An 18339-nucleotide genomic window follows, 5' to 3' on the forward strand; every position below is an offset into this window, starting at 1 on the left:
TGTTTACAGTGGTGAGGTAGTACACTATTTATCCTGGCCTGGGGACCTGTTGTGATAACTGGGCCCACAAACTGGGACTAATTGTGAGCTCAATTGTAAAAAGTATGTGAATGTTCATAAGATGTCACAATAACCTATAATGTTGATGGGAAAAGATACAAAAAGGAGGCAGAAAGACTAAATTAATCAAAACAAAAAGGCCTCCTGATATAACTCACGGAATGTGGTAAGATCATGCTTGGTAAATACAAAAAGTGGAAACAGAAATCAGTGAACCAAAATTGGTGTGCCAGAAACTATGTCTAATTGGTGGACAAAATAATGGGGGGGGATGGTCTGTTCCACCCACCACTTCGTTTTGGGATCTGTGATGGGGTGTACCAGCCCTGCACTGGACAAGAAGGGGTTAACTCCATATTGTGGGTAGAGGATGTCACACCTCCTGACCACTGCTGGGCATGCTCCAACTAGAGCCTAGGTATAAAAGAGAGCAGCCCAGCTCACTCAGGGCTGACCACTGAAGAGAGAGGACGCACATTACAGGCGCCCACCCAGCAGCTGCTGGAGCCCCAGATCACGAAAGCAAAGTGCGTTGAGAGCCAGGCAGATACCCGGCTGCCCATGGAAGCCCAAGAGAGGACGGAGTTTTTGAGAGCTTCACAGGCTGACGACCCCAGATGTCCAGGAGACCTGTGGACAGCAACGTTCGAAAAGAGGGTAGGAAGTAACCCAGGGGGACTAGACATTGATCCGGTTGTGGAACTGGGACAAAGGCAGCATGTTTCAGATGGATCCCCGCTGACCTAGTGGCAAATCCACTCGATGTTGACCGGGCTCTGGGTTGGGACCCAGTGGACTATGGAGGGTCTGGTCCCCCGGCCCCTACCCTGGCTACCACCCAGCCCTGAGTGGCATCTCACTTCCCCCCTGGCTTCTAGGCCACACAGCCCTGATAAGTGGGCAGCCATATTGACTCTGGCCACTGGGCCACACTGCCCCGAATAGGTGGGCAGCCATATTGACTCTGGCCACTAGGGAACACAGCCCTGCTTAAGAGGGCAGCCTCACTGACACTGGCCCTTAGGTCATACTGCCCTGGGGCTAAGGGTAGCCATTTGGACTCAGCCGTGGGGCTATAATACCCCATTTCCACCCCAAAGAGTGACAGGGTGTACCATTAACACTGTTTAATGTTGAACAGTGAGTGGCTATGTTATCACTTCTAGCCTATATATTCCATCTAAATTAATACAGCAGACCACACAACAAAGGAAGGGTATTGGTACGTATACCTCGATTGTTGAAGAAGCTTGTTAACTGACTTGGGGAGTCTGAAAGGCCTGTTCCCCCAGGCTAGCTAACATGCAGGTAAGTACTATAGGTGCAACCTAGTACCACTCATGGCTTTCCTCAGTCAGTCAGGATCATTCTGATCATGGGAAGGGATTTCTCACTTACCTCCCTGGAAGGGGAGCTAGGTAGGAGCCCTGCTACTTTCCCCAAGGAGCAGCAGAAAGCCCCTTTCAGGACCCAGCCCAGCTCTGTTGTGGGACTTACCAGCTGAGCTGGCCAGATAGCTTCCTCCTTGTCTGTAGGCTCTCTCCCTGAAAGCTCAGAAACCCCTTAGTTGGCTTTTCTGCTTTGAAGCCGGGACTCCACAGGGCATGGCAGGGACCTGACATGCCAGTCTGACTCTATGCCCCGTGCCCTGGGAAGTGGCAGGACATAATTCCCTCTCTAGAGAGCCTATAAGTGCTGCCTTGTGTAGGGAGCCCTGTTTACATTTAAGTCAGTTGTTTGCAGGACAGCTCAGCCGTGCCTGAGTTGGGACAGAAGAGTCTGGCAGTGGCACATCCAAGGGGTTGACACCACCACACTGCTATTTACCTGACACAGGGGAGGGGGAGGAGAAGGAGGAAGATTAAAACTTGCAACTGCACAAAAATGAATACAAAGATGATAAAATCACTGGGAGAAAGTGAATCGCCAACTTGTCATACTTCTGGAGGCAGAAAATCTGGTGGCCTGAGTTGAAGGGCAGAGCTTAGCCTTGGAGCCTCCAGCAACACTACTGGACCACTGCTGAAGGGGCATTAGCCCATGAAAAATGAATGAAGAGAGAAGGTGTGCAACAGAAAGGAAACATTAACATGGAATGCGGACTGAACAAATCATCTATTTGAAGATCTCACAGATCTGGAATGTAACAGTAAGTCCCAAATCCCAAAGAGGATCGACTGGTCACTAGAGTGTGGGTGAGGTGGTCAAAGGTGTAGGATAAATACAAGTTATCACATGGATATCATCCTTTTACATAAAGACATAATATATGTGTGATCTTTACAGCATTTCTATACATCTTTTCACCATATACAGAATATAAAATGAAGACTTGATTCGAATTACCATAGTGCACAGCCAAAATATGGTGGTGTATAATTAACTTGTATTGGTTATTATACTATTAGCAATGATCTAACATGACACAGAGATGAAAAATGATTTAAACAAAGAATGTACCTGGAGTTCGTTATTCTTTTCCTTATTCTTAATCCAGATCTTTCCTTGACCCTGTGGGTCAATCAGCAAAGGATATCGAGATGCCTTTGTGACAATGATGCCATTCTGAATTGAAAGGTCGTCATTTGGAAGACCCTGGAGGCTCCACTCTCCAATTGTAGCGTTGTCAACAAGCATACTGATGAGGTTAAGATCCTAATATAAAAGCTTAAATTATTATCTGTTAGCATGCTCTTATTAAAAATGCTTAGTTGGAAGCTAAAGTTTGTGAAAAAGCAAACATGCTTCATCTCGCTGGGTTTTAGAGCTTGGGCTCCAGCTTGAATGGGAATGCCTACACTGCTATTTTTATCCCCATAGCATGAGCCCCACAAGAATTGTCTGGGGCTCTGAGACTTGCTGCCATGTTTTTGTTTTTTATTTTGAAAATTAGACGCACCATAAGACAAAAAGGCTAAGTGACCTGACTGGTCCAACGAAGGGAGTCAGTGTCAGAGCCAGGATTAAACTGCAGGAGTACTTTACTCCCAGTTCTGTTCTCAGTCCACAACCACACTCTGTGTCACTGTTAGTGAGCTGCCCTCCTTTTTGCCAGCTCAGCTACAAGCAGCCACTTTGTAGCCACATCTGCTGTAGGCAGCCTTTGTCTTCGGCTTCATCCTGCAAAACACTGCCCATTACAGCTATAAATTCATATCATGCCCTCCAATAGATCCAAAGGCAGGGAGCGACTATCCCACAAACTCCAAATCATAGCAATTAATTTACATTTTCAAGGGTATTTTCAAAGAAAAGGATTAGAAACTTACTGTTAAAATGTCAAGGCTTTCCCCCGCTTTCATTCTCTTTTAAGGCCTGATCCTGCAAAGATTTACTCACATGCTTAACTTTATGTACTGTGAGTAGCCTGATTGGCTTCGATGGCCTAAGTCTCCCCAATTTAGAGGTGGTCAGAGCTAGGCTCGCTATTGCCAACCCCAAGAGTTCAGAAATCATGAGTCAGGCCTCCAAAAATCAAGAGATTTTAAAAATAATATAGTTTGAGTTCTTTTATTTGCCTTCTGTTTGGGGGGCTTTTAGCATTCACATTTTCAAGTTTTCTTTGCAACTACTAGGGCTAGAAACTTCTTTATTTTTTAAATGTAAGCTGAGATTCTTACAAAAGCAGATGACTCTAGAAGATGAAGCTTTAAGAAAAACACCAAAAATTGCAAGACTTGTCATAAAATCATGAGAGTTAGCAACACTGGTGGCTGGAAGACCTAATGGCTAGTTCTATTTGCATTCCTTTGACAGCTTCAGTCTGACCATGTCAAAACCTTAATAATTTCATTTCAAGCTGGGAAAAGTGAGGCACAAAGAAGTTAATAGTAGGGCTGTCAAGCAATTAAAAATATGAAAAAAAATTAATCATGATTAATCTTGTGATTAAAAAAATGAATCGTGATTAATTGCACTGCTAAACAATTATAGAATACAATTTATTTGAATATTTTTGGATATTTTCTACATTTTCAAATATATTGATTTCAATTACAACACAGCATACAAAGTGTACAGTGCTCGTTTTATATTTATTTTTTATTACAAATATTTGCACTATAAAAAACAAAAGAAATAATATATTTCAATTCACCAAATACACGTACGGTAGTGCAATCTCTATTATGAAATTTAAACTTACAAATTTAGAATTATGTACAAAAAATAATTGCATTAAATTTTTTTTTAAAACTTTAGAACCTACAAATCCACTCAGTCCTACTTCAGCCAATCACTCAGACAAACAAGTTTGGTTACAATTTGCAGGAGTTAATGCTGCTCATGTCTTGTTTACAATGTTACCTGAATGTGTTCACATGGCACTATTGTAGCTGGCATCACAAGATATTTACTTGCCAGATGCGCTAAAGATTCATATGTCACTTCAAGCTTCAATCACCATTCTGGAATACACGTGTCCACGCTGATGACGGGTTCTGCTCGATATCGATCCAAAGCAGAGCAGACCGAAGCATGTTCATTTTCATCATCTGAGTCAAATGCCACCAGCAGAAGGTTGATTTTCTTTTTCGGTTGTTCGGGTTCTGTACCTTCCGCATCCAAGTGTTGCTCTTTTAAGACATCTGAAAGTATTCTCCACATCTCGTCTCTCTCAGATTTTGGAAGGCACTTCAGATTCTTAAACCTTGGGTCAAGGGCTGTGTCTATTTTTAGAAATCTCACATTGGTACCACCTTTGCGTCTTGTCAAATCTGCTGTGAAAGTGTTCTTAAAATGAACATGTCCTGGGTCATCATCTGAGACTGCTATAACATGAAATATATGGCAGAATGCGGGTAAAACAGAACAGGAGACATACAATTCTCCCTCAAGGAGTTCAGTCATAAATTTAATAACACATTTTTTTTAATGAGCATCATCAGCATGGAAGCATGTTCTCTGGAATGGTGGCCGAAGCATGAAGGGGCATATGAATGTTTAGCATATCTGGCACATAAATACCTTGCAATGCCAGCTACAAAAGTGCCATGTGAACGCCTGTCCTCACTGTCAGGTGACATAGTAAATAAGAAGCACTCAGCAGTATCTCCCATAAATGTAAACAAACTTGTTTGTCTTAGCAATTAGCTGAACAAGAAATAGGACTGAGTACACTTGTAGGCTCTAAAGTTTTACATTGTTTTATTTTTGAGTGCAGTTATGTAACAAAGAGTTTAAAAATGAAGCATGAAGCTTGAGAAACGGAAAAGCTGTTTAGTTCCATTTTACAAACATTTTCTAGCAAATCTTGATTATCCTGATGTTATACTTAAGTAACCCTAAATCCTAGTAAACCTTATTCTGTGAGTGAGGAGTCAATTGCTTTGCCAACTTAATCTGTAAAAACAGTGGGTTAAAGTATTCATTACACAATCTGGCAGAAATATGAAACAAATAAAGGGAGCTTTCATCCAGATCCATCCTTGATATTCATGGCTTTATACTTCAGGATCATAACAACAAAATAAGTGATTCTAGGTTGACCAGATTTTTAATGTTGGTGGGAGGGATAGTGGGTAACAACGGAAAGGGAGTGGTCTTGGTGACAATAGGAAGAGGTGCTTGGGAGAGTGAGAGAAGGGAACCTCTGCTCTCCTCAGCCAAACAAGCCTCTTCCCTCTCCTACATGCCATCCTGTGGGTTTGTCACAGGAGGAGTGCGGATTAAAGGACAAGTACAGAGGGGTGGGAGAGTCCCTGGAAAGTTCTGGCAAGAGTATGATAATCCTTTCAGGGGGAAGTCCTTGAAACACACATGTACTCATTGCTTTTAGTGAAACACACCCTGAAAACAAGGATATTTTGGTTTTTAGGGACATAATCACCCTATATATGCTGACAGGGATTTGGTGCCTAAAATTGCCGCCATTGACTTCAATGGGAGCAGGAACAGGCTCTTTTTTATATTATCTTACTGTCACGAAATACCATATATAGCTAAAGTGATTCACAGAAATGTTAACATAAGAGGTTCTCAGATTACAGTAACCTGGTTGAATTTGCTAACTCCACCATGTGATTCAGTACGTACAGGATTTTTGATGTACTGAAGTAAAAAGAGAGGATTTTTGAATGAGATTTTTTCATATTAGCATATTTGCCAATTTTTTTGTTTAAAGAAGGAGATGGAACTTGACAGCCGGTAAATCTTTTCAAAGGATTTCTCTGTTAAGAATTACATGTTCTTAGCAGTATTTCTCTGTGGGGCACAATAATGTATCTTTTTCTAGAATGCAGGAATACTTACGTCACTATATGGAATCCTATTTTGGTCCATCTCTGTCTTCCACAGCCGGAGCAGCAAGTTTCTATACTCCTGATTGAATGGCCCAGAGTAGGAGAGAAATCCAGTGGCTAGAAGAACATTTCCAACTAATCGAATAATTTGATCTTGAAAACTTTTGCTGCTTTCTGTCCAACGAATCTAAATTTTAAAATGTTGTAAAGAACTTTGTTAAATAGGCACAAAATTCAACTGAAGTTCAAATCAAAGCATCTATTTTTTCTTCCCAGTATATTTTTACTGCTAATTGAACCAAGAGTGTTTTGGGCTTAAAACAGTCTATTCTGAAAGCATAAGAAATTTCCTAAATCACTTTTTTAATTATTCCCTTACTTTTATGAATTTCTATTCTCATTTGTTTTGTATGCACTATGGGCCTGGTCTTACAATCTTTACTTAAACAAAACTCTCATTAAAGCCAGTGACAGTTTTGCCCAAGTGAAGATGGCAGGACCAGGCTCTGTGTATCCCCTTATCGTGCTGTCGGTCTCAGAAAGTATAGCTGACTCACAGGTCCTGAAAGATCTTACAGCTCAACACCCATGAAAACCCACCATACTGAGTTGCAGACACATGTTCAGATTTGCTCTTTCAGTTTAAGTATTGACTTAAAAATATGTAGCCAAAGCATTCAATACATTTCATATATATTTAAAACACAATAAAAAAACGACAGCTTTTTTGCCTCAAACTTCGAGACTCTGTGGATGCAATGGTGGAGGCAAAAAATGTCTTTATAGTTCTGAACAGCCACAGCATATGATTAAATCATCACATCATATACCTGATGATGGAATCAATTAGATCAAGTCTTGCACCACCACTGGTCTAGCTGTTCCTGTTTCTGCTTCAGCGGTCACAAGTCCTCCATAAGCAGGGTGACTTGTGAAGAACCCAGGGAAGAAGGAACCGAGGAGCCAACCCATCAAAGTGAAGGACATACGGTGAAATCCTGGGCCCACTGGAATCAATGGCAAAACTCTCATTGACTTCACTGAGGCCAGGATTTCACCCAAACAATTATTATAAGGTGCTACCAAATGACCAGCAGAGATGAACAGTATCCTGCTTCAGAGTCCTCTGGAAAGGTTCAGGTTCCATAAGCCTCTGAAGTCGGGCCATCAAAGTAGTTCCCTCACCCTTACAAGGAATGGCAACTTCAAACTCAAAGCACATGGGGCAATGGTCACACCATGACATAGTCAAAATTTCCAACCCTTGGGTTCAAAACATATATCCAGTGTTTACTGGAAGCACACATAATTTCGTAAAGGCAATGCTCCTCTATCTTCAGATATGCATTCTGAATTAAAAACAAAGTATTTTAAAGATCTGAAATGCTGCCAGGTCTTATTCTTCTACTGGGTGAAAACTATAACAACATCTGTGACCCGACAGGTCTTGCCCATGGGATACTGACAAATCAAAATTATACCCTATGGATTGAAATGTTTGTCAACTCACAGACCTGCAACTGGAAGTTTTGCAGGGAAGTAGTCAATACTTTGAACTACTATTCTTGGGTATATATAAAAAAGAACAATTATTTTCATAATATTTAATTCAAATGTTTAATTAAAGACCTATTTCATGATCCTGTTTAAGTTAAAGGAGTTTTGCCAGTATTGCTCCCAGTGCTTAAATCAAACCATTAGCACAACATGAATTGCAGAATAATGATCTAAATATGCATACAAAAGAGCAATATTAACTCAACAGGCTATTATAACTTTGTTATATACACACAGATCAACCAAGAATTTTATATATATATATATATATATATATATATATATATATATATATATATATATATAAGCAAAATACAATAACATTCACACTACAGTATATAGATGTCACTTTTTGTCTGTGAATTTATTTGGCACTATTGATTGTTGCTATGGATTGTGCTCAAAGCAATTAATTTATGCTGGATCTCTGCTCAGATGCATCAATACCTTTTCTCCACCTAATCCTTCAATTAGGGCTGTGGCATTGTTCATCTTCCGTCTGCATGCGTCAGCATCATCCAGTAAAGTTTGTTTCTCTTGCATGGTAGCATTATACATGGCTTGTACTTGGTCCAATTCCCTCTGTTTCTCATCAAGCTGGTTCTGTGCGTTATTTAATTCAGTTTGCGCAACTGCTAGCCTTGCTTCCTGCAACGCTAGATTTGCCTACAAATAATTCAAGGTGAAAAATATTGAATCCCAATTATCTGACAGTTCTAACTCATAGCATTCATTCCATACTACTATAGTGTTGTATGTACGGTACAGTACTGGGGTATTATTTTAATACAATGCTTTGTTTGAAACCACAAAATTTGAATATAGTTTCTTTTTTCAATTTTAGTTATTGCTGGCAAGAAATCACAACATTAAGCAGCTTGGTGCAGTATTAAACTGCTTTGATTCGTTAGTATCTTCAGGCTGATCAGTTAATCATACAATGCATCTTCATTTTCAACAGTTCAAAATCGGCAATGCACTCGAAGGCCATCACGAAACAGCTGTACGCTAGGGACTTTAGGCAATCTGTTCAGTATTACACCCAAGACTCAAACTTTTGTAATTTCTTCTCAGGGCAAGAACAAATGACAACTGTGACTTTTGAATTATGAACAGCTACTATGGAAACTACTGATTTTCCTCCCAACTACTTCTGTGATAAAAGTAAAAGGAAGCACACTGTACCAGTTGCACTAAACATGCATTTTTGCTCTTCTGGGAGCTAAAATCCAATCAACATGCTTCACCTAACTGTTTAATTCTTAATTACTAATATTAAATCATTGAAATCTGAGCTCATGACTAGTGCATTCCTACCAGACAAAACTGATATTTATTCAATGAATTATTAAAAGTTTATTCCACTATATACATGATTGTAAAAAATCAGGGAGCAACTAAAGGAAACCCTGCTTAGTAATCACATTTATAATTAAAGATTATTTCCAGCTGAACTGGTTATTTTGGAATTTAACGAGCATCTGGTTTAATCAGCATGTAACTTAACTCTATACTCCTTTTGTTACAAGATTTCTGAAGTGGTCATGCATTTTCTGTCAAAAGCTTTATTACCCGTATATATCTCATAAAAGGTCTCACTTAGGCAAATACCTCCCACCTTGCCCAAGCCAATAAACAAACAGAACATTGACACTATTATGGTGACTCTGTAAACAGTCTAAATAAGCACTGATTTGTAACACAGGGCTCTGCTAAGAAAATGTCCTTAATTCTGATTATAATATGCTGAAATCCAGTAAATTGTCCTTGCTTTAATTAGTGAAATTCTTGTGAAAAAGAAAAGCCAAGTGCATGTCTTGAGATTTTATCCCAAGAGCAGGGCTGGATTTAGCAGCAGATGACCCAGGCAACTGCCTGGGGTGCCGGGCTTGGCAGGTGCCGGGCTTGGGGTGCTGCCTGGTTTACCCAAAATCAACTGACAAAGTGTTCTGTTTTTCTTGCAAAATATTTGACAAGAATGCCAAATTGTTGCTTATGCTTTCTGGGTACAATTACTGGCATAACTTAGCTGATGCTCTGAAGCAACATGAAAAGTCACCTGGCCATTTCGTGCCCTACTCCAAATGGATGGAGTTCGAGTCTAGGCTCAAGCTAAATAAATGCACAGACGCAGAAAACCAACGCATTATTAGTGTAGAAACCCAGCATTGGAGGAACATGCTCAATTACCCTCTTCCTTGCAAACATGGGAGGCCAGTGACCCAGCCACCCAGGGAGGCTAATGCTTGTCTCCTCCCCTTGTGCCTGAGGCCCCGCACCTTCTGTCCCCTCTCCCCTGCAGAAGCCCAAAGCACTCCCACTGCAGCCCCCTGGTCCCAGTGCCGGATGGCCGGGGGCCGAGGGCCCAGCCCCGGTGTGCCACAACCTCAACTCCCACAGCCCCTGGGCAGCGTGGCCACAGCATCCTCAACACCGGTGCTGTGGGTGGCTGGGAAGCACAGCTGCCGCGCCCCCAGCTCCAGGACTCCAGATGTCTGGGAAGCATAGTCGCCATGTCCCCAGCCCCGGGGTCAGGTGGCCGGACAGCACCGGCACTGCACCCCTGGCCCTGGGGTTGAAGCAGTCAGGCAGCACAGTCACCAGGCCCCCAGTCCCAGTGCTCGGGCAGCCAGCCCCAGAGCACCAGGCAGGCAGCACGGCCCAGCAGCAGCTGCCCCAGTGACCCCGAGTCCCTTCAGGAGGCATGCTGGCCTGGGGGCAGGGCCATGGTAGGCTGTTTGGGGAGGCACAGCCTCCCCTTGCCTACAATACCCACCACCATGCTTGCAAAGAATAATATGGCTTTCCAGAGTTTGTTGGATATGTTGTTCACTGAACGTAATGGTAATTTCCTTGGTTTAGTAGAGCTCCTTGGGAAATACTATAATGTCTTTCATGAGCACCTACATTGAGTAGTTCGTAAAGAAACTGTGGACCATTACTGCAGCAAAACAATTCAAAACAAATTGATTGACCTTATGGAAAGGAAGGTGCTTGATAACATATTGATGCGGCTCGGCAAAGCCAAGACTATGCCGTAATAATGGATTCCACGCTTCCCATATCAGTCACATAATGTTATTTACAGTAAGATTTGTTGATGACGAAGATGGCTGTATCCAAGTAAAGGAACATTTTATCTGTTTCCGATCTGTGGACGGACTTTATTAGAAAAGGCCTAACAGAACTGTGCATAAATGGCTTGAATGAGAATAAAATAAAGCTTTAGGACTGCTGTGGTCAAGGCTATGACAACGGTGCGAACATGACGGGAAGAAACAATGGTGTCCAGGCAAGGATCCTTGCGCTGAATCCAAGAGCTGTCTTCCTGCCTTGTGGCTGCCGTTCCCTCCACCGGGTTGTGTCCGATGCAGCATCATTTTCTTTACATTCAGTATCTCTCTTCGGAGTACTGCAAAGGCTATACATCCTGTTTTCAGCATCATTTATCAGGTGCAAGATCCTCACAGCCATGTTACAAATCTGACTGTGAAGCTGCTAAGTGATGCTCGCTGGGAGAGCTGCATTGACCGCATAAGACCAGTGAGGTACCAAGAGACTGAGGTTTACGACGTATTGATGGAACTGGCATAGTCAAGTAAAGCCAAGGCCAGAGCCCAACACGAAGTGCAAAGCCTGGCAAACCAGATCACTGACTTCAAACTTCTGGTCTCAGTTGTGGTTTGGCACAATATCCTGTTCCCAGTAAACATTGTAAGCAAGGCATTACAAACTCAGTCAATGGACATCACGACCACTACTACTTTGAAAAGAAGCTGTCTTGATTTCTTTGTAGCCATCAGAGACAACGGATTTGAAGATGCCATCATGCTGCTAAAGAAATGGCAGAAAACTTGGGAGTTGAGCCAGTCTTCAAGGAAACTCATAGTCATCGGAAAAAGAGAGTTTGGTTACGAGGGCAGAGATGAAGTGATGGGAAGCTCAGAAGAAAAATTCAAGAGGGAGGTTTTTTTGCTCACTTTTTAACTGCTTGAGTGTCCATTGAAGAAAGGTTTGGATAAATGAAGCAGCACAAAAAGACCTCAGGGGGGAGGGGAGGTTGTATGACCTTAGTAAGCTGCCAGCAGACAGGAAAACACTTTTGGACAATTGTACAGACCTTCTCTGGACACTGACACATGGGGAATGTTCTGACATCGATGATAAAGACCTCTATGTCAAATTGGACAACACCTGTCACATTCTACAAAACAGGAAGCACTCTCTTTTCCAATTCATTCATGATGCAGAGCTGACAGACACTTTTCCTAATCTGTGGATAGCTTTCAGGATTCTGTTCACGCTGCCCGTCACAGTTGCAAGTGGTAAGTGCAGCTTTTTGAAGCTCAGGCTCATTAAAACATAACTTTGATCGATGATGGCTATTTTATCGCTTCAAAATGCTATTGGCCAGTCTTTGGATCTCTGTGACACTCTGACAGTTCGCAAGGGCAAAGGTGAGAAAAGCAACTTTTTGAACGAAAGGACTAGAGTTAATATTCTAAGGCTGTCACTTACTGCAACACTATTTAATGCTGGTCCACCAAATATTAGTGCCCAGTTCAATTTGTTGAAGTTAGTACATTTCAGTTATTCTTAAAATTAAAAAGTTTCTATAAGCTTAGAGGAAACCATTTTTATTTGCTTATATATGGCATGAATAAATACAGATTTACAGATCCTATCATGCAAATTTATCATCTTATATGACAGAGATAAATCATGCATGCAAATCATAGAATAACAGAGTTGGAAGGGACCTCTGGAGGCCATCTAGTCCAACCCCCTGCCCAGAGCAGGACCAATCCCAACTAAATCATCCCAACCAGGGCTTTGTCAAGCCTGACCTTAAAAACTTCTAAGGAAGGGGATTCCACCACCTCTCTAGGTAACGCATTCCAGTGTTTCACCACCCTCCTAGTGAAAAAGTTTTTCCTAATATCCAACCTAAATCTCCCCCACTGCAACTTGAGACCATTACTCCTTGTCCTGTCATCTGCTATCACTGAGAATAGTCTAGATCTATCCTCTTTGGATCCACTTTTCAGGTAGTTGAAAGCAGCTATCAAATCCCCCCTCATTCTTCTCTTCCGTAGACTAAACAATCCCAGTTCCCTCAGCCTCTCCTCATAAGTCATGTGTTCCAGACCCCTAATCATTTTTGTTGCCCTTCGCTGGACTCTCTCCAATTTATCCACATCCTTCTTGTAGTGTGGGGCCCAAAACTGGACACAGTACTCCAGATGAGGCCTCACCAATGTCAAATAGAGGGGAACGATCACGTCCCTCGATCTGCTGGCAATGCCCCTACTTATACATCCCAAAATGCCATTGGCCTTCTTGGCAACAAGGGCACACTGTTGACTCATATCCAGCTTCTCGTCCACTGTCACCCCTAGGTCCTTCTCTGCAGAACTGCTGCCGAGCCATTTGGTCCCTAGTCTGTAGCGGTGCATTGGATTCTTCCATCCTAAGTGCAGGACTCTGCACTTGTCCTTGTTGAACTTCATCAGATTTCTTTTGGCCCAATCCTCCAATTTGTCTAGGTCCCTCTGTATCCTATCCCTACCCTCCAGCATATCTACCTCCCAGTTTAGTGTCATCTGCAAACTTGCTGAGGGTGCAATCCACACCATCCTCCAGATCATTTATGAAGATATTGAACAAAACCGGACCCAGGACCGACCCTTGGGGCACTCCGCTAGATACCGGCTACCAACTAGACATGGAGCCATTGATCACTACCCATTGAGCCCGACAACCTAGCCAATTTTCTACCCACCTTATAGTCCATTCATCCAGCCCATACTTCTTTAACTTGCTGGCAAGAATACTGTGGGAGACCGTGTCAAAAGCTTTGCTAAAGTCGAGGAATAACACGTCCACTGCTTTCCCTTCATCCACAGAACCAGTTATCTCATCATAGATGGCAATTAGATTAATCAGGCATGACTTTTCCTTGGTGAATCCATGCTGACTGTTCCTGATCACTTTTCTCTCGTCTAAGTGCTTCAGAATTGATTCCTTGAGGACATGCTCCATGATTTTTCCGGGGACTGAGGTGAGTGAGGCTGACCAGCCTGTAGTTCCCAAATCGTGCATCAAAGTCATGAAATGGACTACAAATGCAGTAAAAAATAAGGTATTCAAAAGTTTAATACATGGTGGGGATCGCTGAAGATGCTCCTCGCCTGGAGCACCATATGGTCTAGAGCTGGCCCTGGCCAAGCGTGATAAAACATACAGCATGAAGTCTGGTGGGCCCTAAGAGAAATGGCTCTGTCAACAGAGAATTAGAGGAGCAAATCTGATTCATGTCAACAAAGGAAGAGTACATTGTTCCATGAATTCAACCTCTGGGGAATAGCAATGTCAACAAGAACTTCAGTAGCTATTGCCACTACATCTGCTAACATACAGCAGATCATAGGGACGAGGCTGGTGATAGCAATTATTTTATAGTGGAGAAAAGCAAGGAAAAATACACACCATGACACCTAAAAGGTGAGATGTGTGAGACTGAGAGAGAAGACTTGAGAGAGAGCTGCCCCCCATAGAATGGGGTATTTGGAGCTGAAAGCTAATCCAACACAAAGAGGCAGGTCTTTGGGAGAAAAGAACTAAATAGATCAACTGGAACAGGGAGCTTAGGTATCAGGGCCTGCAGCAGAGCGAGTTTGGAAGTAGGGCCTGCAGCTGAATCAGTCTCCAGTCAAACTAACCAGTACGGCTGGCCGGAAGTGGGATGCCTGATTGGCTACCTCACCTGATTGGTTGGAAGAGTCAGCAGACTGGCTCTTCAGCACAGCAGCAATAGCTGTTCAGCAGCTGCTCAAAGCATTAGCCCATGGCTGTTATAGTTTTTGTGCCTGCTTGTTCCCACTCCTGTTCCTGCCTTGGACCCAGTCTTACCTCACTCCAGGGAACCCAGTACTGACCCTTGGCTGCAATTCCTTACCTTTAGCTCTGGAATCTGACCTCTGACTCTGATTATGACCCCTAGCTCTGATTTCTGACTTCTGATTTGAACTCTGACCCTTGATTCTGGTGCCTGGCCTCTGACTCCAGCTCTGACTCTGGTCTGTGATTCCTGGCTACCGACTCCTGCTCTAACCACTGGGCATGATTGTCCATGTCCTGATCACTGACAGTGTGCGTAGCCCAATCACAAACAATAAAAGGACTAGGACTGATAGGGCAAGCATGGATTCGATAAAGGTCAGTATCTCTCTGACAGAGACAGTGGAAGCCCTACAAGACCTTGCAAGCCCAGATTGCTGCCCTGCAGGCACAGAATGCAGCCCTGTAATCTCAAGCCATGCTACCTTCAGCAGTGACCGCTGCTCCTCATGGGCTCAAGCTCCCCCTACCTGATAAGTTCCATGGAAATTCAGTGTCAGGTCATATTTCTTCTCTGCCCACAATTGCACCCTACTGACCAAGCCCGAGAGGGATTGATTATAAGCCTGCTTCCCAGGGAGGCCCTGGCTTGGGTATCTCCACTCCTGGAATAATCAAGCCCACTTCTGGGACAATTTGAGGACTTGGTTCAAGCTATGGTGATGATCTTCAGTGACCCAAGTCACAAGTGTATGGCCAAAACCACGTTTCAAGTGTTGTAGCAGGAACACGGGCCAGTTGCTAAATATGTAGTGGAGTTCTGATGTTTGGTAGAAGAGACCGAGTGGAATGAGGCTGCCCAGTGTTATCATTTCCGGATCACCTTAATCAATGATATTAAAGATGAATTGGCATGGGTGGAATCCCTGTCCATTCTGGAAGCCTTATCTGACCTATGCATCAAGATTGACTACCGCTTGACCAAACACTGGCAAGAAAAAAGATGGTCCTCTTGGCTCCAGCCAGCCCTGCTGGTTCAGCCCTTCCCCCATCACCAAGCCCTTCCTTGTTGCCCAAACCCATGCAAGTCGAGGAGGCCTCTCAACATGAAGAAGAATCAATGCTGGGCAACAGCCTATGCCTATACTGCGGGGAACTAGAACACTTTGCATCAAGTAGCCCTGCCAAGGTTCAATCTGTGCCCTGGTCAGGTAAACATCAAGCACCAGCCTCGATAGGGGGTCCAGGCTGGGCTGGCATCCTTCCTCTCTCCCCAAGCAGCCCACATCAACTCGTGTCTGCCAGTACCCTGGTGATGGCCAATCAGGATCCAACATATTTCCAACTCCCTCTCAGGCTCTGGCACTCTGTGATGCCCGATACCAACCTAGAGACACTGGTGGACTTGTTTGCCCTCAGGCAATTTCATGGAACTGGAGTTTGACCAACCACACAATACCCCCATCCACTGCAAGGACTCCACCAAGTTAGTGGAGTCCATAAATGGTTCACTCCTTTTGTTGGGACTGGTCACCCACCGGATGGTTCCCCTAGAGTTAACTGCCATTTGAGGCCACCAAGCAATTTTCCAATTTGGGCTAAATTCCTGCAACAGATTCAACTGTTGTCCTTGGCATCCCCTGGTTCATCACCCACAACCCGCACATCTGCTGGTGATCAGGCACAGTACACTTTGACTCTGTCTTGCCAACAGTTCTGTTTCCCAAGAGTTGACTCAGGACCAGCAACGTACTGCAGTGTACTGTGTCCTCCTCCAAAGAATTCAAAGGGAGGATCCAAAGATGCAAAGGGAGGATTCAAAGGCAACTCCCATGACCTCCCCAATAGCTCCTGGGATTCCTGTTAAATATCAACACTGTGCAACATGCTCAAAAAAAAGAAAGCCGACAGCATACCGCCTCCTCACAGCTATAACTTTAGGATTATAGGAAGTCCAGATAGTGACCCCTATAGTTAAGGTTACCACCATTTTCCATTATAATAAAATGTTTGGCTTATAACTTTGCCAAACTTTAACTGTTCAGACTGATTATTATTTTATTTTTAATCAAAAACAGTTCAGAGAGATGAGGGAAACTTTTTCCCCATTGCAAATAATTCTTTCAAACTTTGTGTTGAGAAGCTGTAGTATCTCCATACTTTGGAGAAGGGACTTGAAATTTGGCACAGAGGCACTCTGGTATCAGGAATGTATCTTTTCCCATCAAAGTGAAAAACCACCCACGTTTGCCCAAGTAAGCCTTTGAAAGATCTCACATATGCTCAGGAGAGATTTGTTAGAGTTTGGCAGCTAAATTCTCCAAAGATTCCATTTGCACCGAGCATGCTCCAGCTCCTCACAGCTTATACATGTGAACTGAACAGAGGATGCTCCATCCCAAGGCTGTGGAGGCTGAGCAGTAATTTCCTTGCAATTGCTCTTCCTAGCAGCAAGCCACAACCTTTCACTAGGCCTAGGGGAGACTCATAACACAGGCCCACATCCCAACGCACACAGACACGCTAATTAAAGGTTTTTTTGTCATGGTCATGGGCTTATGGTCTTCTGGCTGAGCACCTCCCTTGGACTGGGCCCTGGTAAAGTGTACCCATTTCCCCTCTGTATTTGGGGCCTGCCCATCAGCAGGGAGCCACTGTGACACTGTACTTTCAATATTTTTCCATGCTGGAGCCCAAGCAGAGTGAAGGAGAAGGAGAAGCTGGGCTCTGCATGAGGCGGGGTTCTGTCTAAAAAACAGTATGTGATCATGCAGTTAAAGTCTATATTATAACATATATGCATCAGAGGTCGAATTAAAGTTGCACAAGCAAACTTAATTCTGGCATTTCCCAACTTCTAAATGCTTGACTTTCCAACCTTAGTGTTCTTTTAACATAGTTTCTTTCAAAGTAAATAGTTTAGTTATTTCAAACGTGATGAGAAGTTATTTTTACCCATGTGTTTTAGCATTTTAACCTCACTGGTGGAAAATAAATATATGAAATACCTTAAGGGGAAGGACTTCTTTATTAATACTGTAGAAGTATGCCATTGCTTGTGTCCATGAACACAGACCTGCTACATTCCCACAAACTTTTTTAGCCGTCTCCAGATTATAATCTTCCATGTCTAAATAAGGCTGTAGCAGTTCCACAATCTCTCCTGTAATTGAATCCTATTTAATAAAATATATATATATATATTTATATATACACACACAAAACACAATACATCATTTTATCATGCATATAAAAGTAGAACACATTGTAAAGCCAAAAAACTGTAATTAGAGGAGTTTATTTGCAAGAAATCTAAAGATAAAGTTAAATTATAAATTCAATTACATGATTGTGACCAATTAATTTTCAGGCAAACATGCAGTATGAACATATGATCCTTACCAAAATAATAATCACTTTACAGTGTGCATAATTATACTTATTTTAAAAACATGACTGTAAAATAATATTGTTCTTCAAAAAATGTTTTTTCTTAAAAAAGTGATTTACCATTACATGTATATTAAATCACTTCACTTTTCAACTCCTTTTCCCATTTACATGGGGCAGGAGGTGCCCACAGTTCTTCACAACTCCTGCCAGTCCATGGCACAGGTTCACAGGTCTTGGTGTTCCATTGTAT

At 42.8% G+C, this 18339-nt stretch overlaps 1 protein-coding gene across 1 annotated transcript in view; it reads right to left on the minus strand.

Moving 5' to 3' along the window:
• The window catches only part of LOC140907170 (dynein axonemal heavy chain 5-like), a 266273-nt gene that overhangs the window by 80033 nt on the left and 167901 nt on the right, over positions 1 to 18339 (minus strand). Inside the window, exons 60-63 of the mRNA XM_073332494.1 lie at positions 17705 to 17872; positions 8304 to 8522; positions 6310 to 6486; positions 2521 to 2715 (exon numbers count right to left, since the gene is read on the minus strand). Of these exons, the coding sequence (XP_073188595.1) occupies positions 2521 to 2715; positions 6310 to 6486; positions 8304 to 8522; positions 17705 to 17872 (759 nt within the window). The remainder of the gene's footprint in view (positions 1 to 2520; positions 2716 to 6309; positions 6487 to 8303; positions 8523 to 17704; positions 17873 to 18339) is intronic.

Source organism: Lepidochelys kempii, chromosome 2, assembly GCF_965140265.1.
Source record: "Lepidochelys kempii isolate rLepKem1 chromosome 2, rLepKem1.hap2, whole genome shotgun sequence".
Taxonomy (NCBI): domain Eukaryota; kingdom Metazoa; phylum Chordata; order Testudines; family Cheloniidae; genus Lepidochelys; species Lepidochelys kempii.